The following is a 26,928-nucleotide window of genomic DNA, read 5'->3' as shown; positions in this document are numbered from 1 at the left end:
CGCTAGCATTTCTCTGACTAAAATGACATCATGTTCCTTTGTCCAGAACATCCTGTCATACGAAATGTGACATAGTAAATAAACTATCAATGACAGTAGTGAAAGAAACAACACACAATCTACAAAAACTCTATCATATTAATAGAGGAAAACAAAGAAACGCCTTACGATGAAAGGTAAACCCCACTGGTAGTAAGAAACAAATATAATGCTAAGAAATAAATATAATGTGTGAACTGTGTAGGAAGTTAAAAAACACATGCATGATGTGTAATTTTAGCATATTCAAGTGTGAGGAACAGTGAGACCTATTTTAAAACTTTGTTGTGAAAAGGGAAGAGACAAAGAGCTATCGAGCTACGAAAAAATGCCGAAGAGGTTGGTTGTATACAAGAAAATATTTAATACAAAAATATTGGCACTAGTAAGTGCAGTTGTTCAATAGAAAACCGACAAGAAAAATTTCGGTCCCGAAATGTTTTCCGGAGTTTTGATAAACGCACGCCACTGGAGAGGAAAACGAAAGGTTTGACAAATGCCGGGTTGAGACAGCTATTCAGCAATTCAAGTCAAAACTCCACAGAAACACAACAGAAGTAGTCTTATTTTTATAAAGGGAGGAAAAACACTCTTGGGAAGTTTGTCGCTTGGAGTTGTTTTTCTCTTTCACGCGGAATACACGAAAAATATAAACTCCGTACGACAGTCGCAAGTAGAAACTCAATAAAAAAGAATGACTCTGAAAGTGGTATTTATATAAACATTAAACACTGATTGAAAGCAGAAAAATGACAGGAAAAGACAAATCACACCTGCAACATCTGCACGACAGAAGCCAACAACAAACATAAAACGAGCCAACAAAAATATTTGCTTACGCTGGCTTTTTGTTGCTTGTTTCCTTTGAACATGACGGGGAAGGGGTCGAGACAAACTGAGCAGAGCTCATGACGAGTTTACAGGACTAAATCTCTGAGAAAACCAAAGAAATTGAAGTACACAGAGGGCACAACGTCAAACTGGTGTTTTTGCCGTCCTCGACGGAGTCACGACGGGGTCACGCAACCATGAAAACAAACCAGATCTCTAATGCGCATGCTTCTTATGGGAAAACAACTTCCGGTCGGCCGTCGTCCTTGCTCCCTTTTTGAATCTTAAGGTCCCTAATGTTACTTCGGCGGAGCGCGAAGTAAAGGATTCGTGCAGCTCAGGAATGTTTCAAAGTTGTATCCGGAGGTACCAAAGTTGCTTCCGAATGTCCCGAAATTGAGGGATTAGCCGATTGCGCCACTGCGACGCAAGGTAATTTGAAACCTGAAAAAATACCCATAAGTTATGCACGAGGTACGATTAAAGATTCGGCACCCAAGTCGGTTACTTTTCGGCTTGTTTTGGGTATTTGACGTATTGACACCGGAATGAGTTGGAAATATCGCGAGATCAATTCTAGTTGTTAGTTTATCTGAGGAAGAAAAAAATATTACTTTTTGCTCGCCGTTTGGTTTGTAGTTACTTATCTTTGCCCCGTTAGATCGATCAGACATGGATAAAATCACTTTTAAAGCGATTGAAAAATATCGGTATGGCCTCTGAAAAACACCTTAATGAAAGGAAATTATTGAGACAGTCAAAGACAATTATGCTCAAATAGACGAAATCAGTTTTTGGAAAGTGAAGATTACACAAGTTACATGGAGAAAAGTTTGGCTAAAGAAATGTGTATAAAGTTTAAGAGTGAAGAGATTTCGACAACTGGAGAGGATTGCAGCAAGAGTAATTCGAAAGAGAAAGAGGTGCGGTCGTTTGCGTTGCGTCTGGACGAAGCGTTTCGGAAAGCGATATATAGATTGTCAACAAGGGGAAGCAAAACGCTGTCACGACCGTATAACCGTTGTGAATAGGCATCATTATCATTGTTCTTCTTGTCGTTTTGATGGTAAGAGTAGGTGTTTTTATACTTGTTTTTTGTATTGTGTGTTATTGTTTTCCATGTAATAATTTATGTCGCGATCTTGTACATGAATTATCCACGCTATGAAGCGGAGATTGTGCATTTTCAGCAAGTTTTGTAAGGAGTTTATTGATGAGAGTTACGTTGCTGGAGAAGGTGTGGAGTTAACTGTACATAAGGAAAGTGTTGTTGTCGAGCAAATAAAGGAAGCGGAACTCATGAGATCTCGTCGTGCGCAATTTATTTATGACAGAAATTATAATTGAATTGGCTTACAGCCACGGGATCATCCACCTAGCAGACGTCCGTTGAAGATCGCGAAGTTAAGACGTCTGTAAAAGAAAAGCAGAAAAATAAGGGTATTTGCTTGGAACGGTATCGGGAAAAATATCATTTCCTACCATTCCTCAACATTCACTATTAATCCACAGCCACGACCCCAAAGTTTACGCTCCTTAGCGTCTTGTTTACCGTAGAATCGAATATCAACTTGACCTATCAGACTGTCATGCGATCGTGTTGCAGACCTGGTAGAAAATTATCCAATGCACTTGGAAAGCGAACCTCTCCGAGCGAGGCACGAAGTCCCGAGAAGAAAAAGTGTGGTGATTTTCTAAAGAAAAGTGTGATGATTTCCTCCTTCACCGGTAAGCTGTGGTCCACATTGAACGAATCACGTTGTATTTAGTTTCATTCCTTGCAAGGCCATTCTTCTTCAGAAAATCTCTTCAGGCCATCAAACCGAAAGAAGCGCTTCGGGGATGTGTAAGCCGAAATTTGTAAAGAAGTTGGATTGCCGTTAGTTCAAGATTCCATGCAGTAATGTATTCTATTTGCAGTATTCAGCATTCTATTTTCTCGCCTCCCCTTTCCCCCTTTCCTCCTTTCCTTCTTTCGCCCTGGCACCTACCCTAAGGGCTGCTATTTCTACTCTCCCCAATTTTTTTCTTTGTCACGAAATCAAAGATAGCGGCTACAACAATACGAACATAAGCAAGTTTTCGTCCGCCCAAAATACGACTGCACTGCAGGCTATTCAAACGGGGGACATTTGCACATTAAAAATTCCAAGCTTTTGGATGTCAAAATGGCCTTCAGATCGTTCTTAACATGTTTCCGCCTTTTAAGGCGGAATTCATTTCATGCCTTATCAGTTATTAGTATATTTGTTAAGTCAAATGACCTGTTTTGCTTAATTGACGGTTTCTGAAAACACATGGACACGATTAAAAGGCCGTATTCTAAAGCCGTTGCTAAGAGCCGGCATACAAAAACGACAAAATAAGGCGAATACAGTTGACTAGAAGACGTTTTCCCAAATTTCAGTGAAACATTTATCTAATTAGTCCATCTTCGCTCATTTTTGCTGCGAACTTACTATAACCTGTTTCATCGCTCGCGGCTGTTTTTGATTCACCTGACCCTGTTAGTGTTATTTTACCATTTAAAGACCAGTCCTCGGCTGACATTGTTCGACGTCAGCTTCAGGATTTGAGTCACAAAATTCACACGACCGTGTCTCCAGTGTTTGCGAGAAGCTAAGCCACCTCTTGTCAACCAGCAATGCCTTGTTTACAAATTTGAATGTGACCTGTGCCCCACTTACGCCAGCGAATTGACGAACTCAAAAGAGCAACTTCATCCATCGGCCAGCACTTCCGTGTTAAACATTCTTCAGCACCTAAAGATCTTAGTAATAATTTTAGCATTTTAAGGAACTGTAAAAGCAAATTCGATTGCCTATTGTTTGATAAGTTTTTTATTAATATACTGAGACAAAAGTTTTTAAACAGCACTTTAATTAGATCCTATTGGTGCTCTTTTTCTGCATGAGTTATTTCATTCTTAAATCATTTTCAAACATTTTTTATAGTTCTAGTTAAAATATTTTTACACCTTACACATATATATGCTAATTCTTTTATCTTTTTTACTTACTTGAAAAGCACCGAAGATCGGTCAAACCGTCGTTTTTAATCCGTGGTTTTTACAGTCAACTTAATATAGCCGTATGATCTTAGGTCGCAATTTTGTCCTTTGCGAGAAGAATCAGCTCTCAGTTTTTAGCTTAATCAAGAGAAAATACGCTAGCTGTTTGTCTTTTGGCTTACTCCAACTGTGAACTTACTCCTCTAGAAGCTTTATGACGCGGTCATTCACCGTATCGTTTTTAATATGACCATACATGGTCGTACACGGATGACGATGACCAGTGTCCCTTTGAGCGAACCATAAAAAAAAAATAGGAAATAAGTATACAAAATACTTCGAGTTATTTTTACTCATTAAGGGTTTAGTCAGTCTAAATTTAATGTGAATTAAACTACAAATATTTTCGAATCCGATTACCAACACCGTTAACGAGCACCGTTAACGCTGTAATTCCAATACTTTTGCTCTGATCTCCTGCACATTTTAGTTCAGTTCTGACTGGATCACTTACTAATATCCTTCAATATATTAAAAAAAGGAAACATGTTAAACTTTAAGTTAGTAGATCCGACACTGATATCATGGTTTCAGTCAGGCATTAAAAAAATTAAAGATCACATAAATTCAGGAATTCCGCCAACAGATATTGGTCCTTACCAGCTAGAAGAAAGCCCAATACGTTTTTTAAGGTAGACCGTTGTGTATATGAGATTACATATGACTACATGATGTACAGTCTAACCTCTCCTTACGGACACCTCTGTAATACGGACACCTCTCTATTACGGACAGTTCGTTTGGTCCCAGAAATGCTAAAAATCATACATTCCCTACCTCTATAATACGGACACCTCTGTAAAGCGGACACTTGGTTCTGTCTCTTTGGTGTCCGTATTAAAGAGGTTTGACTGTAATATATTCGCCGACATCGTTTATCAGTGCTGTCGCCGTTTTCAGTAAGAAGGGATCTTAAAATCCAACAACAGCGACGACAACAAGGACGGTTCAAGAAATTAAAGCATGCAGTAGGTAAAACAACAACTCAGCATGTACAGCACTCTTTTCTTTTACATTCCTGTAAAAACGACTAATTTCACTTTGATAGGGGAGTTAAAAGGCTACGAAGAAATTTCTCTTTGTGAACTTGGACACAGGATCTAGGAGATTTCGCCTGCACTTGAAAAACGTATTATTAATAAGTAAGTTGAAATATTCGCGAAGGAGATTAAAAGAACGCGAATTCACTTTCCAAGCGACGTTTAGTCTGATGTTTAAGTCTCTATAAAGGTGGTGTGCCGTGTCGATTTGTTTTGTACACTAAAATCTAAAACCACAAAGCGGAATTAATCTCTAGCTTTCATGTTCGCATGTCGCAAAATGGATGCCCAATGAACTTCCCACGCACAGTCTGCAGTTCAGATTTACACGAGTAATTAACTTTGTCAAATTATCGAACTGAGCTTAACGTCATGGTGTGTAATACACCTGACAGAAGACTGATCATTTAATATTTCGGTTGTTAGTTAAAGATCAGTAAAAGCTGAAATTAGCAAACATGAAGCAGTCTTACTTGAAGGTCATCCACTCCAAGAGCATCATTAGCAAACAACTGCAACTCTCTCCCAATTAAGGTTGGATCTAACAAAATTCCACCGCTCTCCTGGGGCACAAAGATGGCACAGGCTACGAAAAACAGACCGGCAGAAAGCTTTCGCATCTCAGCCGCCATTTCCTTTTGGCTTTATAAAAACAGAAGATGTGTCGATCATTCAACCATACACTTGTTTGCGTCATGTCATGGAGAATGAACATACGGAATGTCTGCTGACTGACTACTCAAAAGTAAAATTATTAAGATACAGCAATCTTCATGCCCCGAATACATACTCAGTTGTCCAAGTAAGTGTCACGGGAGTTTCGAAAGGACAGTCATTTCACGAAAAACATTGATTTCGATTTACTCTATTAGTGGAATAGCTGATTTCTTATACACCTTTGAGAAGGCAAGAAAAACAATAACTGTAAAACAAAGATGCCATTCTGATTTTCTTTCACCTCTATGCAAACGCTTGATAAATTTTATCAAATTGAAGTAGCTGGCAGCCGAAGTATTTGATCCTGTATACTGCTCCCTGTCTGTCCTGCGGTTTGTTTTTGTCCTTGTCATTAGTAAGTAGTCGTCGTAAAGTGGTTATAAGGTTGTAGCTAGCTTGGAAGAGTTTTGACTTTAACGAGGAAATGAGTTGTTTTGGTTGTGAAAATAAAAATGGAGGACACTTCACTCGTTTCAAGAGTAAAAACTACAGCTGGAACTAGGCGTAATAATAGCAAAAAAAAATCATAGCAAAATCAGCAAAAAGACAACTCGGAGGGCGACATCTGCTATTTGGAGAATATTTGAGAAGCTGGAAAAACCTAAAGGTACACTATCAAAGATGAACTTAACATCAATACAGGTAAGCATGTGTTAGTTATGTTTTTAAACTAAGAATTATTTTCAATGAATAATAAAGCAATTAATGAATTCCCCTCCTCGATCTGCTTAATTCTTCATATCCTACTCAGCCTCATTCATTAATTGCTAAATATCGGTATGATGCGATGACTCTCGAAGCCAGGTCTCCGTTATACCAAGAAAAGAGAACCTCAACTCTAGATTCTTTAGCAAAGTAGTTACTGCGCTTTGCACCAACTTGGGAATTTTGATGTTCAAAAGGCAACTGACGATGACGGATTTTGCAATCGAACGCGAAATCCGAAAACGGATTTGACTTCCTAGAAATCCGTCCTCAGGGTGGATTTCAATTAAGAAATCTAAATTCGGATTTCATGGATTTCCCTTTCACTATTCGATTGGAAAATCTAAAAAAGGATTTGAAAGTTATTCTCGTAAACAGCGGTCTTCTTTTTACTTATTATGCGTGCGCATGCAAGACCGCTGTTCCTAAGGACAGTTTTTCAAATCTTTTTTTCTGATTTCCCAATCGAACGGTAAAAAGGAAAATACAAAACCAAAAATTTAATGTCTCAGCGTTGAAATCCGTTTTCAGATTTCGCGTTCGATTGCAAATCCGAAATCTGGATTTTAAAATCTAAATCCAAATTTCCCAATCGAACGCACCCTTAGAGTTCGCATGTTTGTGAAAAGCACAGTAAGCTATGCAATTTCGATGAAAGCTATGAATATTAAAATGTAGAAGCGATAAACAATTATCGACTTCTAATTTAATTATTGGTCTAGCGCAACATTTCATTTAAGCTTTCTTCGATATAATATCGCAGTACGTCAGCTAACTCCGGTAAGCATCAGGATCATGTTTGCTACAAAGGCTAAATTTTTTATAGGTTTCAGATAAAAAAGGATTAAAACTGATATATACTAGCTAACCTATCGGGATCGTAACGTGTGCTCATTCACTCTTTATAAGAAGATATCCTATAAGAATATAGAGGTGAAATTTGCCAAATTTTAAGAATATGATAAGAATAAACCCAAGGCTGAGATTTTGAAAAGGATATAATTTTGTATGTTGAAAATCTGTAAATACAATTTTATGCCGAGAGCGGCTCAGTTATACCAACTATATAGACAATAGACTGAAATATTTATAATTGCGTTCGTGCACGCAGCCAGGATTCACTGAATGAAGGAGACACGTATTTGGAATAATTTGGCCACTCAAGTGGCGTTTATTACAAACCGATTACAAGTGCTTAAGTGTCACGTTAACCGAGAATCATCGCTTAGTGTAACATGACAGTTATTTGATTCAGTGAATTAAGTTGGGGCGAAAATTAGCCACAAGCCACATTCTGTGGCGAGCCCCAACCAAAGCCGCGGGCACGCACCCAAGACAAGATCCCAACACGAAAAGGCAAAAAAGGGGGACACCAGGCCGATTTCTGACATGTTCCTGGAGACCTTACGAGTTAAAATAAGAGGTACCTGAACAACTGCTCTGTTTGAAATGGAAGAATTGCCGCCCCAGCCCAAGTCTGACAGGCGAGCTTCGAAGCCCCCAAGCTAGTTATAATAATATGTCAAAGTTGGAATGTAACAGAAAAAACCGGAAATAAACATGATTAATCTATAAGTCATTGCTGCCCCAGCCCCTGACTGTAAGGCGAGCTTACGTGCAGTAAGACACAACCAGCCCATGTCTGAGCTGTGTCAGAGTCACTAAGACAAACTAAAAATTAAAATAAAATAAAAAATAAATAAATAAAAAATAGGCAAAATCTAGAAATATGCGTTGCCCCAGCCCATGACTGAAAGGCGAGCTTAATCCTTAGATACTCCTGTAGCTTGACGAATGTATAGTTTAAATGCGTCGGATTTCCAACGGCCAAGGTGACGAATTTGAGCATCCGATAAGCCTTTTTCAGCTGCTAGAGAGGCGGCGCCTATCCGGAAAGAGTGAGATTTGTATTTAGTTGAATCAAGGCCACAAAAATTCAAGGCTTGTTGCAGCTGCTGCGTAAACTGGCTAGTTTTAACTGGAGATCCGTCAGCAAAGCAAAACAAGGGACCCGGGGTTGCACCCCTTGTAGAGAAGTAGCGTTGTAAATAAGCCACTGGGCAAAGCGTAGATCCCTCAGCGCGTTCCAAAAACACTGAAAAGGGGCGCCTGGTGTTGTTGTGTTTAAAGTCTTTTATGACAATGGTCGCCGAGGTCACGACATTGTTCGAAAAGTGAAAATGGAGGTCTTGCACGTGTACTAGGGATTTCAAATTCGCGCCCTTGACCGTGAGTTCACCCACACGAAAAAAGCCGTAGAAGGCTACTAAAAACATGGTTTGATATAACAATCTTTGAAATGCCGATGAATTGGTGTGATTTAAGGCGAGCACTAAGTGCTGCAACACGCTGCGTGTGATGGGAAGCCGAACATCCGGTGAGGAGTGAAGCTTACTGTGAGCCGTTAAAAGCTTCTGCACTAAAAAATTTTTGGTGGGATCCGGGAAATTACCAAGTTTGTGGACGTAACTTAACGCGGAGACGTATGTCGAGATTGTGGAGGATGCAAACTTCTTCGCTGAAAGATAAGATATAAACAACGCTAAATTGTTGACGGAGACTGGCAGCAACGAGCGGCGAGAATCGCAAAATTCAGAGGAAAACTCGACATACGTCTTCCACGCTCGTTCGTAAGTCCTACGCGATCCCTTCGTAATGGCTGAGTGCAGAAGCTCGGTCAAGTGATGTGCCAGTTGTTGGGTAGTAGGCCCCCCGGAACCGGCGTCGGTTGTGGGTCTGCGGAAGGTGCTAGTAATCTGAATTTCTCTACCTGTAGGTGAGATAAAGCATCGCTTTCGCGGTTAATGCAACCAGCGATATGCTTAGCATGAAACAAAATATTGTGTTTGAGTGTGGAAAGAACAAAGTGCCTGAGTAGAACCATGATTGAACGGTCCTTAGAAGTTTGCTTATTGATTATTTCAACCACTGCTTGGTTATCCGAAAAGAAAACAATACATTTGTTGCGCATAAGCGGTCCCCAAATTTCGATTGCCAGGACAATAGGAAAGAACTCTAAGATAGTGATGTTAAATGTTTTCCAAACGGCAGGCCATTCCCCGAAAAACCAGTGCTTTCCAAATATCGCGGCATAACCAAGGGAACCCGCCGCGTCCGTAAATAATTTGAGGGTTTTGGAAGTGTACCAGCGTGAGCCGAGGAAAAAGGATTTGCCGTTATACGATCGCAAAAAATTGAGCCAAACTTGTAGATCATATTTACTTTCCCTTGTTAATCTAACGTGATGGGTAGGTTTCCGGACGCCTCTTGTCAAGTCAATTAAACGGCGGAGAAAAGCGCGTCCGGGCACCACAACACAGCAGGCAAAATTGAGAAGCCCTATTAATGACTGCAGCTCTTTTAAAGTAACGCTTTTACGCGAACAAAAGTAGCTCAACTGGGATAGGCATTTGTCAAGTTTTTCCTCAGGAAGGCGAGCCTCCATCAATTCGGTATCTAAAGTGATGCCTGCAAATTGTAAAGCTCTGTCAGGCCCCATAGTCTTTTCGTTGGCGATCGGAATGCCTATACGTTGGCAAACAGTAAGAAAATTATTGAGGTCTCCTTGACATTTTTCGTTAGAGGGCGCAATAAATAAAAAGTCGTCTAAAATGTGTATGACCGCCGACGCGTTTAGTTTGTTCATAGCGATCCATTCTAACGCAGTGGTGAAGGTTTCAAATATATTACACGACGAGGAGCACCCCATGGGAAGGCATTTGTCAAAATAGAACTTTCCCTGCCATTCCATGCCGAGCAACGGAAAATCGTGGGGGGATACGGGAATAATTCGGAAAGCTGATTTAATGTCTGTTTTCGCCAGAAAACAGCCCTTCCCTAACGATTTAATAAGACGAATGGCATCATCAATGGTTGCATATCTCACGGTGGCTAGCTCTTTAGGGATACCATCATTAACCGATGACCCCGCCGGGTAGGAGAGATGGTGAATTAACCTGAATTCGCCCGGAGACTTTTTGGGAATAATGCCCAGGGGGGATACCCTAAAGGGGTCGAAAGGTGGTACGTCGAATGGACCTACCATTCTGCCTGCTGTGAGCTCCTTAGACAACTTCTCAGTCACGCTAGTCGGATTGTCCTTGGTACTTTTAAGATTTTGGGATCGCATTGCAATTAAAGAACCTAAATATCGTATGGAAAAACCGTGAACAAAGCCTTGTATAAGATAGTCGGAAATGGGGTTATTATAACCCCTAAGGTAAAACGCGAGTTGGACGGGCTTTACCGGGGTTGGCCCGCGGCTCAACAGAAGCTCGTCCCTGACTGTCACTCCCGGAGGGCAGGTTTGGTGCTGGACGGTTGTACATGTTTGTGTTAGATCTGGTAGCGGTACATTGGGACGCTGGGTGGACAGATCCGCATTTGAAGCAGGAGTGTTTGAAATTGCATCCCCTGCAGAATTGACCGGCATGAAACCGCCAACACACTCCCTTGGGAAAAGACTGAAAGGGACGCTGGTTGGGCCGACGGGTTCGAAAATCATTGTTAGAGTTTGGCCGAGAGGTGGTAAGGGAGCTATGTAAGGCCTGATGCCACAATTCCCAAGCTACGTTGTCCCAAGGGTATCTGTCCGGTTTTGATTGACGAAGAAAGCGGAATTGTTCGTCATAATAACGCCAATTACCTTGCTTTGCTGCGATGTCCCGAACCACCTCACAATACTTCATTAGGGAGCTTATCGCACTAGGAGTCTTAATTGTATAAACAGCTACGAATACATTAAACGCGGTCAGCCATTGGTCGATAGTTAAGCTACGCCGCTTTGTTTTAACGTGCTCAAGGCAAAGACTAGGGTGATCGTGATCATCCGTGACAGATATACGATACTTTGACTCGTCCGGGGACACCGTGAGGAGTGACCCAAAATCTACATATTCGTTCGCCCAAATCTTTGCCTTGACACGATCTGAGACCCGAGATTCGAGGTGGAAAGTGACGCTCGAAAACGTTTCTTCTGGTTTCTCAGTCGGAAAGGTTAGCCTACCAGCAGCCACGGTGTTCGTCAATGCCTCGATTTCCTTCGATGTGGCGTCCTCAACCACGGTGGGCTGGGGCGTGGGCTGGGTGTTCGTTCTTGAATTCCTTTCCGCGGGAGCAAGGTTTGTTTGGACGATGCCGACTGACTGCAACGCGCCCGAGATAGCTTGGGAAATTATTGCCCCAAGCTCGGTGGGGCTTAATTGCGAGGAGGACTCCGGTGGCTGTGCTGAGCTCTCCGGCAGGGCCGTGGAATTAGGGCGACTTTCTGCCCGGCGTTGTTTTGGTGCGACTGCAGGGGCTGGTCTTTTTGCTGCCTGGCGCTTTGATGCTCGTTTAGGAGGCATTCTTATGAAAAATGTACACTATATTACTCCAACAAAAATTAAAAATCTTGTGATACCCTCAAACTTAGTGGGTGTGTTCCTTGGTTTTTGGCGGGCTTTCATTGAGCCCATGGCGATTGTAAATTGAAACGGAAACGCGTCTAAGTGACGAAAAAGACATCCGAGACATTCCACAATGGCGTAGGAGAGTTGGGCTAAACACGCTCCAACGAGGCTCCAAGTGAAAAACGGAAGCCAAAGAATGTCAAGTGCAAATCAAGAGCAGGCAACATAATGACAAAAAATAATCCGAGACATTGTAAAAAGGACATTTGTCCTATAATGGCTTTAGTGAGTTGGGCACACTAATGTAGTAAACAATAGCCGCCAGGAGAGTAACACACCAAAATAGCCATAAATGTCAAGTACAAAACATGCCACAAGAATGCATTTAAAATGCCTGATGAAATATGATATAGCCTGCAAAGTTGTAAATGTACATGTGACACAGCATCTCATAAATGTATTATAACATCGCCATTTAAATATCGAACTGGCCACTACAGGGCACAGCATTGACTAAACTATGGACGCACCCACTAACTTTAAGGCCTGCAAAACCGCCCCTCGAATGCTGCGCATAAATTTATAGTTACCTAAATTGTTAAGATGGACTCCATCGGGTAAGAAGAGTTCGCTTTTGGATTTCCAGAAACCTCTATGCCGCCAGTAATAACAAAAAGGCAACGGCTCTAGGACAACCTTAAGATATTGGTGAAGCTTGCCTACCTTACAATTATACTCGACCGAGTTCGGTGTATGCCTACGGAGAACTTGCCCCACGACAACAAATTGAACAGAGTCAATCTCGTACAGTTCCCGAACTAAACTTTCCAGTTCTGAACCCACTGTCTGCGGCGAGAGCTCCACCAAATCGTTGGAGCCGAGCTCCAAAATAATCACATCTGGGACCAGTTGGCGCACCACATTAAAGTCGAATTTACGAAATTTTGCTATCGTGCGGCCGCCAACTCCATGAAAATAAATATCTGCCATACCCCTAAGGCTGCTAAAAGCCTGCATGTGCCTCTTTTTCTGCACAAACGCCTTAAGACGATGAACAAAGGAGTGCCCTATTATTAATACGCGCTGTTTAGCCATTAGGTTAAAGAAAATATTTGGAAAATTAGCGGGCGCTAAGGAAAAACAAACAGAGTCCTCAGCTAGGGCACCCCAACAAGAAAAAGGAAAATAAAATAAAATAAAATAAAATAAAATGAAAAGCTACCTGAATACAAAACACCAACAGGGGTGGGGGAAGAATTGCACTTGCCTGATTGTTTGTTGGCTTGTTCCTTCGGAGAAAGAAATAAGTTCACTATTGAAAAGCTAAACAGCTCACGATCGGCGTTGGCAGAAAAAGGGGCGAGCGATAGCGAAGCTCACGAATTTATAGCCCGCTCTGTGTGTGGTGCCTAGCCAACTATCGTTATCTTGACTATCCACCTCTGCAGCTTGCACTTAAAGATAAGATAATGCCCCGCCTCATCATAAAACCCATTATCGCGCCGAGTCAATAATGGGTCATTTATATTTTAAACCGTATAAAATTATCCCTTTATAAACGACAAAACTAGCCACCAAAACTAGGGAACCTGTATCGATTTCAATTTATATCCCAGTACATTCTAAAACGGAAAGTTCACAAGCTATAATTTAAGAATAAAACAAGAATATTTTCAGGCTAAAATCGTCACTAAAATAAGAATATTCATCTGGGCCAGAAAAGCAAAATCAGCAAAGAAACCTGAAATCGGTTGCGAATGGATACGTATCCAGGGGCTAGCCACCTGGGCCAGGTTGTTCAAATCTGGGTTAAGATAATCCAGGGTTAGTGCGAAATTTGAATTCAGATTTGAAAGTTTAAAAAGCAAATTCAGTTTAATTCTTTTTGTCTACAATTTGATTATTGGCTACTCTAAAAAGATTAGAGAAAATTGTCCGAAAAAATTCTTTTGATGGTAAGAAAAAGAGACCCGGGTTAAAATTTAACCCTGGGTTAGCGCTAATCGGCCTTCCAACAACTGGGCCCTGGTCATCAAGTATCGAGGAAGTCCAACTTTTCATGAAACGAACCAAAAAGTTAAGATCTTCTGTGGGTCAGAAGTAGAACTTAGGACTCGTCGAAGATCAGTGATAAATTTTCTCTCGAACGAGACTAAATGTACATTATGATAAAATTTTTAGTTTATTAGTTTAGTTCGTCGCATGCGACGATCGAGGTTTGGCCCGAAGATGATTTTCAGACGCTCTATCCGTCTGATGCAGACGGAAGGAAGGTTTGTGCGATTCAGACTCATTCAGACGAACTTAACTGAGCCAGGCGTCGGATTTTTTTATTTTTGACTTAACTACCTAAGTTTGGTTCGTCTCATGAAAAGTTCAACGTTTGACCTAGGCCGAAGTGTGTAAAAATGGGGTCTCCAGCTAGTCCGCCATGTCGATCAGAGTAAGGGGGCTTAAGAGAAGAGCGAGGGTCCTAGGATCCAGAAAAGACGCGAGAAAATCTACGGTATTGAATGGTAATGTTGTTCGACCAAAGTTTGACTCTTAATGAAAGAATAGTGAAGGGTTAACAATTCGTTGTATGATATTTTTAAAGCAACTTCTGTTAATAGCACCTGGGACTTCTCAACCATATAAAAACAAGCCTACTACAGAGCCAATCATATGAAGTTACTGGCTCAAAACCATTTGGCTGTTCTTTTGTTTCTGCGATGGTTTTTGTCTTTCACACTTTGAGTACGATTTCATGCCTACTAACAATGAAAGAAGTCAAAATATTTTAAAAGCTGTTTCTTTCAGCAACACCTTGGCGATATATAGTACTTATTCGGCGTTAACAACGATACGCTTGGAAAGTATGTGGGGATTTGTAAGTCTTCACCTGACAGGCCATACTGATCAGTTGACCTGAAATGCCTTGTTTGAAGCAGTAAAATTTAGTTCAGCAACCACCCACCATATGAAAGAAGTGCATTGCAGCTACCATTAAAATGGCCACGCTAAGACCTTGACGCTAAAATTTGTTAATTGTCTAGAAAAAAGCAAATGTAAAACAAAAGGAAATATAGGCTTAGGAATTAAGGCACATTAAGAACTACCCTTGAACTACAGTTTGAGGACCATCCCTGGAAAAGACACATTTCATGTACCCATCAACATCGGTGTCATCCTCATTGTTTTCTGTTATAAAGTCCTCACTTGTTTCAGAAATGGGTGTTATATTGCTGTATAAAGCTTTTTCTTGGCCAGAAATAGGAAGCATCGAGGGGAAATCAGACCTGCTGTCTGACAAACGGCCATTTGAAGGCCTCCTTACTCTAGGAACAAGAGCTGGTGGATCATCTCTTCCTGAGCCAAAAACCAGCGGCCTTGTATTGGTGAAGCCCGTGACTTGCATTGGACTGTCTTCGGACAGACTTCGGAACCGACGCGTGTTTGGCGCGGTGGTATCACACTGGGATGGCCTTCTTGTTTTGGGAACAGGTGGTGGCTCGCTGGTGTCAGTTAAACTTCTCTCGAAACTTCTCCGTCGAGAAGGCATCACATCAGACGGCCTTCTCGTAGTTGGTACAGGTGGTGCTGACGAGGCACTCTGGGTGCTCATCTTTCGTTGTTTCTCGGGAACAGCTGGTTCGCAAGGTTGATGAGATGGTTGCTGGGTGGCGGGCATATCAACAGCATTCTGACGTTGCAACTGACTCGTGGCAGTCGGGCCTCCTTGTAGTGGTTCTATATCCTCGTAAACTCGAAAAGCATGGTTAGAAGCGGACAAAGGCAGGACATCAGGGACATGAGAAATTCTTGGACTGGATTCAATCGGTTCCATGGATATACTGTTGTCTTTCTTCACGGGTGGATCCGCAGAGTGCCTATAGCGTCTTGTAAGCTATTCAATTAATAAATAAAAGTGACAAAGGAAAATTATCTGTAACTGTTCTCTAAAGGTACAAAACTATACCCTCAACCCCTGAAATTTTACGTACATTTGCGACCATCTCCAATTCACTCAGCATTTTAAAATTATCATTTTCAGCGAAAAAAACTACTTAAAAACAATTTATAAATTAAACCCGCAGTAAAATGTCGAGGGCTATTACGTTTGCCTACCAAAATGATGCTGTTTCACACGCGTGCGAGTATTGAGAAAATTTCCTCCTCGTAATCGTCCTCGTCTTAGAATTTAAAGGTATCTATCATCAACCCCGTTTTTAACAATTTGATGGAATCAAAAACTTGGCTTACCAAAATTAGTAAGATGATCACCAGTGCTATAACAGGAATGGAACATCCAAGGGCAATTCCAATAGAAGCAGTAGTTGACAAGCCACTGTTGCCCTCCGTAGAAGTTACCACCGTACTTTTGACGAAGTTTGCTTTATCAGCAGTCTTGTTCTTCGTAGAAGTTACTACCGTACCTCTGACGCATTTTGCTTCATCAGCTGAAGACGTAAATAAGCCAATGTATCACTAAGGCTAGCTCTTTAAGTTGAATTAAAAAGAAGTCGACCTTAAACTCCTCACATGCATCAATTTTTATTGGGTACACAGAAGTAGTATTTTGGACTAAATTTAAAGTATACACTAAACAAGCACGAAGGGCGAAACTAATGTACCCAATAACAAACAACAAGACAAGAAGTTTGGAGTAGAACCCTATTTCATTCAACTTACTAACACTTGTGTGCATTAATGCAATAGCACCACCACCTCCCCCCTCTCCCCCACCTATCATTTCCCATAATTCTCTCCTTGTCATAAAACACTATTACATTTGAAATCAGCTCCCCCGGCACTGGCGCGGTAGAAGTTGTTTCCCGTGGTCTTTTTGGCCGCTTGCAGCAAAGTTTTCGGAGGGTACCATTAAGCCTTATGAAAGAACAATTCTCACGACCGGTGAAGTCTGCCTCGTGCCAATATGTTACCGTATTTCCTCTCATTTTGGCTAAAAGGGTCAAACACTGATTTCGGGCTTGAGGCGGAAAGGCATCATATTGCGAGCTTTGGTGTGGGCGATGACGAGCCTCTGGCCTCAAAAAGTAGTTTGTAGGAGTCACATGTATTCGGCGAGACCAAAATTGGTGCAGATTAATTTTCTGACCAGCCAGAGACTTAATTAAAAATTGTTTTGAATGCCAGCCTCTACGTGTCCCTTTCAAAACGGCTCCTCGGCATCATGGGTCTTGAATAAATCCACTGTGGCAGGAAAGTTTACATATGACGATTTAATGTGGACTCAAACGAGAGTTATTGAGAGAGAGTAATTTGCTGATTTTTCTCGCGTATTAAGTGTGGAGACATTGTGCCTGGTTGGTTGTGGATAGTTTTATTAGTACCGGGAAAGTGGTTGATTCTTTGATTTCCTGAAGTTGCAGACAGACAGAATTCAGTTATGTCGTGGTGCTCGTGTTACAATTAAGAGTATAGTGTACAAGCAAAAAAACGCTTCGTGAGTGTTTAGTTGAAGTGATTTTCTCTTAGATAACCGTTTTTGGGCTCAAAGAAGGTGGATTCTAGGTCTGTTTTAGTCGGGCATATCGCTTTGAGCCTCGTAGTTTGAGAGACTGAAAGGTCATAATTTCTGTGCTTTTAGATGTTGTTCATTTCATTTCATTTCTGTCGTTTTTGCCAGAGCGACTTTTCGTGTGTTAATTTGTCTTTTTTAAGCCCTACCTAGCGACTTTCAACTGCTTTTTATTCACATCAAGGGTCAAATAGTTAAAACGCACTTGAAATTTCTGTAGGTACCTTTTTATAAATCCGGACAGATATATAAATGCACTTTATGCACGTTAGTAAATCTTTCCTATAGGGAACAAAGGGAGTTTTGTAAATCTTCAAAACTTTTATTTGAAGAAAAAGGGTCCACTAGGCAGTCGCTGACATGTAATATCACATAGTATGGAAAAAAATGCATGAAAATGCTTGCAGATTTAGATTTATGCAAGATCTTAAAGTAGAGATCTAATTAGGTAAGGATATAAAACATCAAATGGAAGAAAGGTCTATTAAGCAAGTGCTCTTACGTTCATAAGTTGCAGACTCTTTTCCTCTGAAGCAGCGTTCGGAACTTGCGCAGTAGGGTTTTTCCAGTTTTATGCCGTTCTTGTCGTTCCGGCACCAATAACAACTAACTATCCCATCACACCAGTGAGAACTGTTTCTCCTCTCACAATGGGGATCAAAGCATTTGTTAAGACAAATCGTTTTGGGATTTAAAGGATTATTGTTAGGTTGTTCTGAAGGTGCAAATGATGGGCACAAAGGAAGGCTATACAAAACAAAGTAGAGAAAAAAAAATCAGTCAATTAGTTTCTTACAAAAGGTGAGCGGATGATTCAACTGCAGATACGACAAGTTACATCTACCTGAGTATGAGACATTCTAGCCTTGTTCCGAAACTCTACAAAACTTTTAATTGACCCGAGTATGAGGTACTCTAATCTTGAGTTACAAAACTCTAGATATATACCACACAATAAATCTACCCCAGGATGGGGTATTCTAGCCTTGTTCAGAACTAAAAATTGTTAACTGTTCCTGCGTAATTAACCTAAAATCTTGTGAGTTTGACAGCCTCTTCTGTTCCTAACTGAAATTCTTATTGTTTGTTGCAGCTAATAGGCCCTACATGAGTTGATCACGTGACCAACTTTCGGTAAACGCGAAAACGGTTCGCTTTTGAACAATTTTAGTAGCACGAGCTCAAAGAGCATATTAAGCCATGTATGTCAAAAGTAGCGATTGTAACTGCTGCCCGAAAATTAGGATTTGTACGAGAAAAACAACTCTTACCACCTAGTCACGTTTTAGTGGTTTTTCACTGACAAATCCTTGTAAATTCTAAAATTTATGAACTGTCCTTATATCTTTCCCTGACGCATTTAAGGGCTGTTATGAATTGTAAGGAGATTTGAGCCCTGTAATGCTTAAAGAAATATTTCATGCAAGCGTGACTGTGTAGACTGCAAAACAGTCCGTATTTTTGCGTATTCAAGTACGCGCGAGCAGTCAAACAAAAGGTCTGGAATGAGGCTGAAAACAGAGAGCGAGACTGGGGAGAGACGCTAAAAATACGAACTGTCCGTTTTGCATACGTTATATTCGTTCGAATTACCCGCTTCTCCTAGCCACGGGCAATTCTCATTGGTTAAATTTTGATGCAAGCTGTCACCAAGCTGTCAAGTAATGTTTTCAACATGTCATTCACGTTGTTCCATACCGTGATGAATTGTTAAAGCTTTCGCTGTAAAATGACAGATGTTGATCGCCTGGATTTGCTCGCAAGAATTGGGAATTGTTTTAAAATCGGAGCAGAGGGAAGCTTTGGAGTTGCTACTCAGGGGAAAGGATGTTTTCTGTGTTCTACCAACAGGATTTGACAAAAGCCTTATTTATCGGATGTTTGTTCATGCACAGAGTTCTTCAAGTTCCGTGCAACGCCCGACCGTCATTGTTATCTCGCCTGGCTAAAAAAGCGGGATCGGTAGGAAACACACGACTTTTACCTCATGCAAACATGCCGCTTGTTCCAATGAATTGTTTTCTCTGTCGAGTAGATTATGCTTTGGAGGAAAAAGTTTTGACTGAGCAAATGTGAATTTTGGCCGCTTATTAAATATATTTCATACTGAGAGGTCGTGACACGCATGTTGATTTTCTCTGGTAGGCATGATTTGCCCTCTGACGCAAGAGCATTTTCTTACTTGGCCCCTTTAGAAATGTAAAGCTCTTCATTGCGGCTGATTAAGGGTTTTAGGTTGTTTTATTTCTCCAAAGTGCCTCCTGGATTTGAATAATTCTAAGCGATTTTCTTTGTGTCCGTGAATGTGACTTTTCCCTGCAATGTTTTGTCACGCTGGGCCCAGCTCGTTAGCGTTTTTGGCAGGATTTTAAATTCTCACAGATAGTAATTTACAGAGCTAAATCAGCAAGACGTGGTTTGGAATGAGGGGATTTACTCATTCTTTTCAATCGCAATAATTGTTCATTGTCAGTTGGCGTGTTCAGTTCTTCTCTAATTTGCGAAAGCATCGCCGTGCAGTTTCCCGGGGCAATTTCTAACCGTTGTTCCGCGCGGAGAGCAAACTGCTCTCGTTGAGAAAGATTCTCCTTCCTCGAGGACAACGAAAAGTTCGTTTTTCAGTAGGTCGGCCCACTTTGGTAACGTTTCCCCTTTTCTGGTAGGCGCAACAAACGCATTTTCCGAGCTTATCCATCCATTCGTAAAATTGCCGAACTGTGTTTTGAAACAACAGCCGCACATTCTACAATTTGTCCAAAGCTCTCGGCTCTTTCGGCTTTCTCCCTCCTCGAGGAGCAGGCACAGGCTTTGTTGTCGTACTGCCACTTTCACTCATTTTTGATCCTCCACTATATATACTACATTTCACTATATACACTACATTTCACAGGGAAGCAACGCTAAAAACTGCTTTAGAATTACTGGATTACAGCGTCAATAATAACACGCCAGTCTATCAAATTCACAAGGAGGGCGGAGTTGCGAACAGATTTTTGGCAGCTCGACGACATTTTTGAACCCCCTGGTCGGAAGGAACTCATTGTATGGAAAACGGACAGTCGGTTTTTTTCGGGCGTAAGACTCTTACGCCACGCTTTACCGATTTCTGTTTTTCTGTTTTTCTGTTTTGCAGTCTATGACTGTGTGGCAAAAGTTGTTTTTCTCCTACAAATGGTCATAACTTTCGGCGGGCGTTGCAATCGCTACTTTTGAGATATACGGTTGAAAATTCTCAGGTTACCTAATTTTAATATGCTCTTTCACTCTGTCCTGCGAAATACTTCAAAAATGAACTGTTTTCGTGTATACCGAAAGTTGATCACGTGATCAACTCATGCAAAGGGCCTATTATAGGGAATTTGCCTACTTTAGTAAAAAACTGCTCCTATTGTCCATTTATAAGAGCAAATAATGTAAGAGACTATGTTGTTATGTTGCTATATCGTGTTTAGGTCAAATCTGTGCTGAAGTTATTACTAGTGCCTTTACCCATAAATAAAATGCTCCTGTAGAGTTTTGAAGAAGATATAGAACTGAATCAGGGAGCACTAGCCATAATTTTTTTTAGTGATTTTTGCACGCAAGGCATTTGGTCTTCAAAAGCTTAGCCCAACTTTTTCAAGTTCCAATCCCTGTCCATCCTTAATTCCCTCTGCAGCAACTGACAACAAGAAACAGTTTTAATGCCTAAATATTGTCCTAAATCACAAAACTGGACCATTATTTTTAGAATTCAATTGATGAGAAGACACTTTTTAACTTTTTAAAAAGATAGCAAATAGTGCGGCACAGCCCCTATGAGGTAATGTATCATATTTTACCAGTACTTTATTGGTTCGATGAAGGTTTAATATCGTAAAGATCTATTGCTTCCTTTTACAAATAGCGAATAATCACTATGTAAATGATGAAGTTCATGATAATGATATGCGACCCCTAAAGCAAAAAAATTAACCAACATTCAAGTTTTTCGTTTGAATAACCGAAGAAGACCTTTCAGGAAACATCCGATTTTCAGTTCGCGTCTTTATGTTGTGGTTGGTGAATTTAGTTCCATTTTGATTGCTTCACTTCGTCGTAATCTTGATTGAAGAAAGCAAAGATTACAACCGTTGGTTAATTTTTTGACTCCAAGTCGCATGCTATTGAAAAGAGCTTTAAAGCTGCATTTTGGCTTAATACAAAATGACTTTGGATTATGTTGACTAACCTGCTGTTTGGAAACTGACTTCGACAATAGAAAAATTCCAGAGCGGAGGTACAGGGACATTCACACTTCAAATCAGTCAATGTGGAGCATTCATTATCTGAAGAGCACGAGCAGGACGATATAACACAGAGGGAATCTCGCGCCACAACACCTGTACAGAGAGGGAAGCCAAGTTGACCTTACTTAACTACATATAAAGGGAACTATGTCAAGATGTTTTTTTTTTTGGTTACTTAAATACCCTAAAGGCACCTTGGAATCAAAGAAAATTCTGAAGTAATAGTTCATTGGCTGAACAACTCTGCCACTCATAGTTCAACTATAAAGTGCATATCTTCATCTTGAAACGGCCAAGATGGAAAGGCATCATCGCTTTGATCGAGTCATTTGGTATCGGTCTTTAAAAATTTCATGTGCGAGAAAAGATGAACAAGAATAGTTCAAGATATAATTTCAGCTAAGCTTTGACAAACATTATGGCTCTCACCATGCATGACAAAGCCCTATCAAAGCCCGTTAAAATATCTAGCATATCATTGTTTAGATGTTTTTGGATCCGTTTGAATATGTCTGAAAGTTTTAAATCATCAAAGCTTAATTGAGTATAATTCTACAAGGTTTCGTTAAGGACGTAAACATAACTTGCATCCGGCACTATTTTGTTGAAAGATGGACCAAGAAAATGAGTCCTTGTAAGACTAGTCCGGTGTGATCAACTAATTTTTGGGAAAAAGCGGAGCCCTTTATCATTTCTGCAGCGTAAGTGCCTACACTATCTTATCTTATAATGTTTTAGCAAGCTTTTTGTAAATCCGAAGGTCACTTTTTCGTCTTTCGTCTTTTTTTTACCAAGTGTGATTAAGCGCCTATTCCGCTGCAGCGCATCCAAGTATGTTTTCTCATATAATGATGGAAATGAACGGCATTTTGAAAAGGTCGCTTGACGTTTTTAAATCTTACCCTTGTGCAACTGAAATAAATTTTTTCCTGAAATCTTTCTTTTAAATTTGCTAAAGTAACCCTAACTTTTAGTTGGAAGAGTTAAAACAATTTATGCATGAGACAGTGAGGTGCTTTAATCATATCTTTGCTATATTTGACATAAAAAACTGATCGAGCTTCGCACGAGCGCTGAATACTTGTTATAATTGACTCACGTGCGTGAAATATTACCCCTCCCCACCCCATTTCTTTTACAAATAGGTGCTACATTACTATAACGAGCAATTGGCACAAAAACATTGTGTATTACTAAGAACTTATCAGTTGTCCAACCTAAGTAGACGTTTGTTCCAGGTATTTGACTAAGCTCATATTTGCATCCCTGGTTTGAATGTAATGTACTGAATCCCTCCGGAGGCAAATGAAGTTCATAAAAGCTCTGCTCTCTTATACTTTCCACATGTCGACACGTCCTCTTTACTAAGTAGCCATGACTAACTAAATCAATTGCGATGCTCTTTTCCTTTTGGGTGATATGAACGTGCTCTACATCGATAGCTTCAGCTGAGGGCAACATGAAATCCGGGTGCATTACGAGGAAGCCAGACTGATCCATAATGAAACATGAGTACGGCTGTGATTCTGCGCACTTGGGATAAACCGTTGTAAGTAGCCTGAAAGATGTAATTAAAATGCCTTGAATTAACGGGAGATGCAGTTACTTAATAGTTTATTCCATGGACTCCAAATGCAGATTATGAGATGCGGATTTTCAGCCCTGCCGGGTCATTACGTTGTTTTCTTTGGCAACAGTTTTACTCTGACCGTGCCTCAATTTATCCATGTGTATAAATGGGTACCGGCGGTGAGACGTCTCCTTTCTTTATCTTCGCTTCATGTGAGTTCCACTATTTTCTCCAGCACTATCAAAACAGCTGAGCTACCGCCCCCTTCGCTGTCCTCTTTTCTGTTCATATCAGTACAATTGATGTCAGTTTCTTTGATATCGGCAAAAATCTTTCAAAATTGGTCAACACCATCTATAGCGCTGTTTGTGAAGAATCAGTCGGGGGATTTGAGCCAATCAGAAACTTAACGGAGAAATATTTTGGATAAATGTTAAAAACCTGATTATATGAACAAAGGTCGGCAAAAGTATATTTCTGGGATTTCAGCACTGACATGTACAATGTAATACATATCAAAGTTTGAAACAAGAAGCTAGCGCCATGAATGCAGTTTAACAAAGTATTTTACACTTATACCATCGTATACCTGTAAAAGTGTCGCAAAGGAAAATCAGCTCCCATTACTCCAAGAACATTATCACTAGACTCTCCGCGATACAAAGAACGAGCAGCGGTAATAACTTCCCCAGCTCCTCCCATATCCAGATACGGAGTCGTAAGAGTAAGGTAGCCTGAGTGACTTACCGCAGCGTGATACCTGCAGGGGAAAAAAATAATATCTCTCAAACTAGAAACACGTGTTTCGCAAACCCTAACATCTTACGGGCCTGACCAAAACTAGCGCGCGCTCGAAAGATTATGCGTCAACATTACGCGGTTTTATTATTGTGTCCACTTCTTGTAGACTCAGGCAGGATGTTCGGCCTGGTTTATAGTCCTTGGGAGCGGGTTACAACAAGTCACAACGGGTCCCAGGTCTCTCTTTTCGTTCTTCGTACAGGGACAGTACTTTCCTTAGTATCTTTGCTGTCCACAACAATGCTGTTTTCTGGATAACTTCCAACCAAACGTTCACGCCGATTCGCTTCATGTACTCCTTAAAGTTGACTGATACGGCTCCTAGGGCCCTAATGACAACAGGCACAACAATAACTTTTCGCATGCGCCAGACTTTTGCACTCTTATCTTTCAATAGTTGGTATTTCTCTAACTTCTCAAGTTCCTTACCTTTCACACTGTCATCACCTGGGATGGCAAGATCAGTTATGATAACCACTCTCTCCTTCTTATAAATAAAGACAATGTCTGGTTTTCTTGCTTCAATTTTCCGATCACACTGGACTGTGGAATCCCACAGTATCTTGAAGTTTTCATGCACTTTCCTCCACTCCCTCCGGCTTCTTTTCATACCAGCTATTAGCTCTTTCCAATCCGCATTTACCACAAAGTTGCCAGTGAATATACCCTGCCATGTTTTCATGCCTTCCTTTATATTCTGTCTGCGCCAGCTTACCGCACTCACCTACCACATGGGCCACCATTTCTCCCTTACTTCCGCACATTCTGCACAAAGGGGATTCTGCTGTTTGATCAATATAAAATCTCGTATAATTTGTTCTCAAAGCTTGTTCCTGGGCGCTACATATCAGGGCCTCAGTACATCCTTTCAAACCTCCCTTTGCAATCCACTGCCAAGTTCTATCCCAGTCAATACCTTCCTTTTCTCTCACATACTGTCCATGCATTCTTTTCTGCTTCCATTCATTCTCCTTCTCCGTTGCTTCATCCACTTTGTACTCCTTTGGGTCCACAGCCTCTGAGATGTTGACTACATTGCTATCTCCAACTTTCCTGAGCAATGCCTCTTCACTATTTCTCACATACAAACTCAAGTTGTTCTGTTCTCTCCTCACGCAGCTCTCAAAACTGATCACGCCTCTTCCCCCCTTCTTTCTGGGTACGTATATTCTGAAACATCACTTCTAGCGTGTAGCTCCAAATTCATTGTCATGATTTTTCTTGAGTTCCTATCTATTTTCTGAAGTTCCTCCTTATTCCATTTAATTGTTCCTGCTCCATACCTCATGAACGACACAGCCCAAGTGTTTGCTGTTTTGATATTATTATCATTATTATTATTATTATTATTATTATTATTATTATTATTACGGAGCTCCAAGCGCGCTTCGTAGCCCCATAGCTAAGTAAATCTACCCATCCCAGAAAATTTGGTAATAAGGTGACCGTACACCGACCGACCGACCGACCGACCGCCCGACCGTCCGTCCGCACCACGGGAAAACCAATGTTTACTAACTACTTTGGTAGTCCAGGAGAAAACTGATTGCACATCAATGTTGTGATCAATCATGGATAACATCCATGGATCAATTGTCAGCTGTTAAAACAAGGTATCCGCTGACCAGTATCACCTGACCGTATCACAGGCTTAGGTGTCGACCCATCGAGTTCGAGTGCTTTTTGGAAGTTATCCGCTGACAAGTTACTAGTTTTCAAATGATCGCAGGATTAAGTTTATTTTTAAAAAAAAACTCATATGAAATATGTTGTGTTTAAGTCACTATGGCCCCGTACTATTAAGATTTGATTTCAAACTAACCTCAGACTCGAAATACAGGCGGGGAAGACCTTTTCTTACCAAAGTCAGGCGTTGGTCACGCTCTATACGTCCAATTTTTCTGCTCTGATTGGTCAAAACTTGATAGGTGAGTTCATGCGGAAAATTTATGCAGCATGTTGAAACTTGTTTCCTTTGACAGCTGAAGCTGACAGAGTTTTGTGTTAACTTGTGATGTTTTCAACTGTCTTTTTACACTGGATGTACAAAGTGAAATACAGCTGCTATCAAGAGTCCTCTGTTATTCGCGGCTAGTTTGTTTATTGTTTTTTTGGTTGAGAGATGCATCGCTTCTCAAAGTCGGAAATCAGATTTCGGATGGCATCGTTTTCGTTTTCACCTTGCTTGATGCGTAAGGGGATTCAAAAGTCTCAAACGATTCTGGCCTTACTTGATAGCTTTCAGGAGCTGCATCTCTAATGGTAAGCCTGAGTAATTATTGTATTTGATGTTTGTTTTTTTATATCTAATTTCATGAAGTCGAGCACAGTTTATGCGGCAGATTTATGCACGTTTGTAAGATTTGAGACAATGATCTGACCTAGTATCAGGTTTGATATAAGCTTACTCAACTTTAAAAAGCCTTTAGATATATTTTCTAGAAAGAAAACGTTCCGAAGAATATTTAGTTATAAACGTGGCTGTGAAAAGAAAACTTTGAGCGATTTTCTTGCCTCGACTTCATACACTTTGACGAAAGAAAACACCGGGAGGCCGGCTTAAAACATAAACTTAAGCTTTAAGCTTTAAGACGCAGGATTTTTACAAAAACTTTAATACTTGTCTTCGTGAATGAAAATTGTTGTCTCTGTAAACGTTTCACCGAATTATATTTCTTTTATTCATTGATAGTAGCCTCTCTTGCAATTTTAATCGTTATACCGTTTGTTTTCAGTCGTTCATGAACATCGCTTGCAGGAGTACTCAAAATGCCGCGCGTATCAAACGCTTTTTAACATTACACGTCGTTATAAAACCATTAAATAAGAAAAGAACCATAATAAATTATTTATTATGTTGAAGCGTAACTCTTTTTCTGTTCACTGCAAATTTGACGCTCGTCAAAAGTGAGAACCGGCTGGCCGTACAAGTGATTTTGGAAATATTTTGAACGGTTTCGCTAAAAGCCTGCAATT

General features: G+C 40.6%; 2 protein-coding genes across 2 annotated transcripts in view; both read right to left on the bottom strand.

Moving 5' to 3' along the window:
• The window catches only part of LOC140923722 (VWFA and cache domain-containing protein 1-like), a 43,300-nt gene extending 37,649 nt beyond the window's left edge, over positions 1 to 5,651 (bottom strand). The window contains exon 1 of the mRNA XM_073373795.1: positions 5,454 to 5,651. Coding sequence (XP_073229896.1) covers positions 5,454 to 5,612 — 159 coding nt within the window. The 5' untranslated portion in view covers positions 5,613 to 5,651. The remainder of the gene's footprint in view (positions 1 to 5,453) is intronic.
• Positions 5,652 to 13,338: 7,687 nt separating this feature from the next.
• The window catches only part of LOC140922376 (VWFA and cache domain-containing protein 1-like), a 41,960-nt gene continuing 28,370 nt past the window's right edge, over positions 13,339 to 26,928 (bottom strand). Inside the window, exons 10-15 of the mRNA XM_073372367.1 lie at positions 23,741 to 23,911; positions 22,799 to 23,139; positions 21,524 to 21,674; positions 17,816 to 18,060; positions 16,035 to 16,231; positions 13,339 to 15,678 (exon numbers count right to left, since the gene is read on the bottom strand). Coding sequence (XP_073228468.1) covers positions 14,887 to 15,678; positions 16,035 to 16,231; positions 17,816 to 18,060; positions 21,524 to 21,674; positions 22,799 to 23,139; positions 23,741 to 23,911 — 1,897 coding nt within the window. The 3' untranslated portion in view covers positions 13,339 to 14,886. The remainder of the gene's footprint in view (positions 15,679 to 16,034; positions 16,232 to 17,815; positions 18,061 to 21,523; positions 21,675 to 22,798; positions 23,140 to 23,740; positions 23,912 to 26,928) is intronic.

This window comes from Porites lutea, chromosome 13 (assembly GCF_958299795.1).
Source record: "Porites lutea chromosome 13, jaPorLute2.1, whole genome shotgun sequence".
NCBI classification, from domain to species: domain Eukaryota; kingdom Metazoa; phylum Cnidaria; class Anthozoa; order Scleractinia; family Poritidae; genus Porites; species Porites lutea.
Note: the sequence above shows the minus strand (reverse complement) of the source record. Positions and strands in the feature narration are given on the sequence as shown.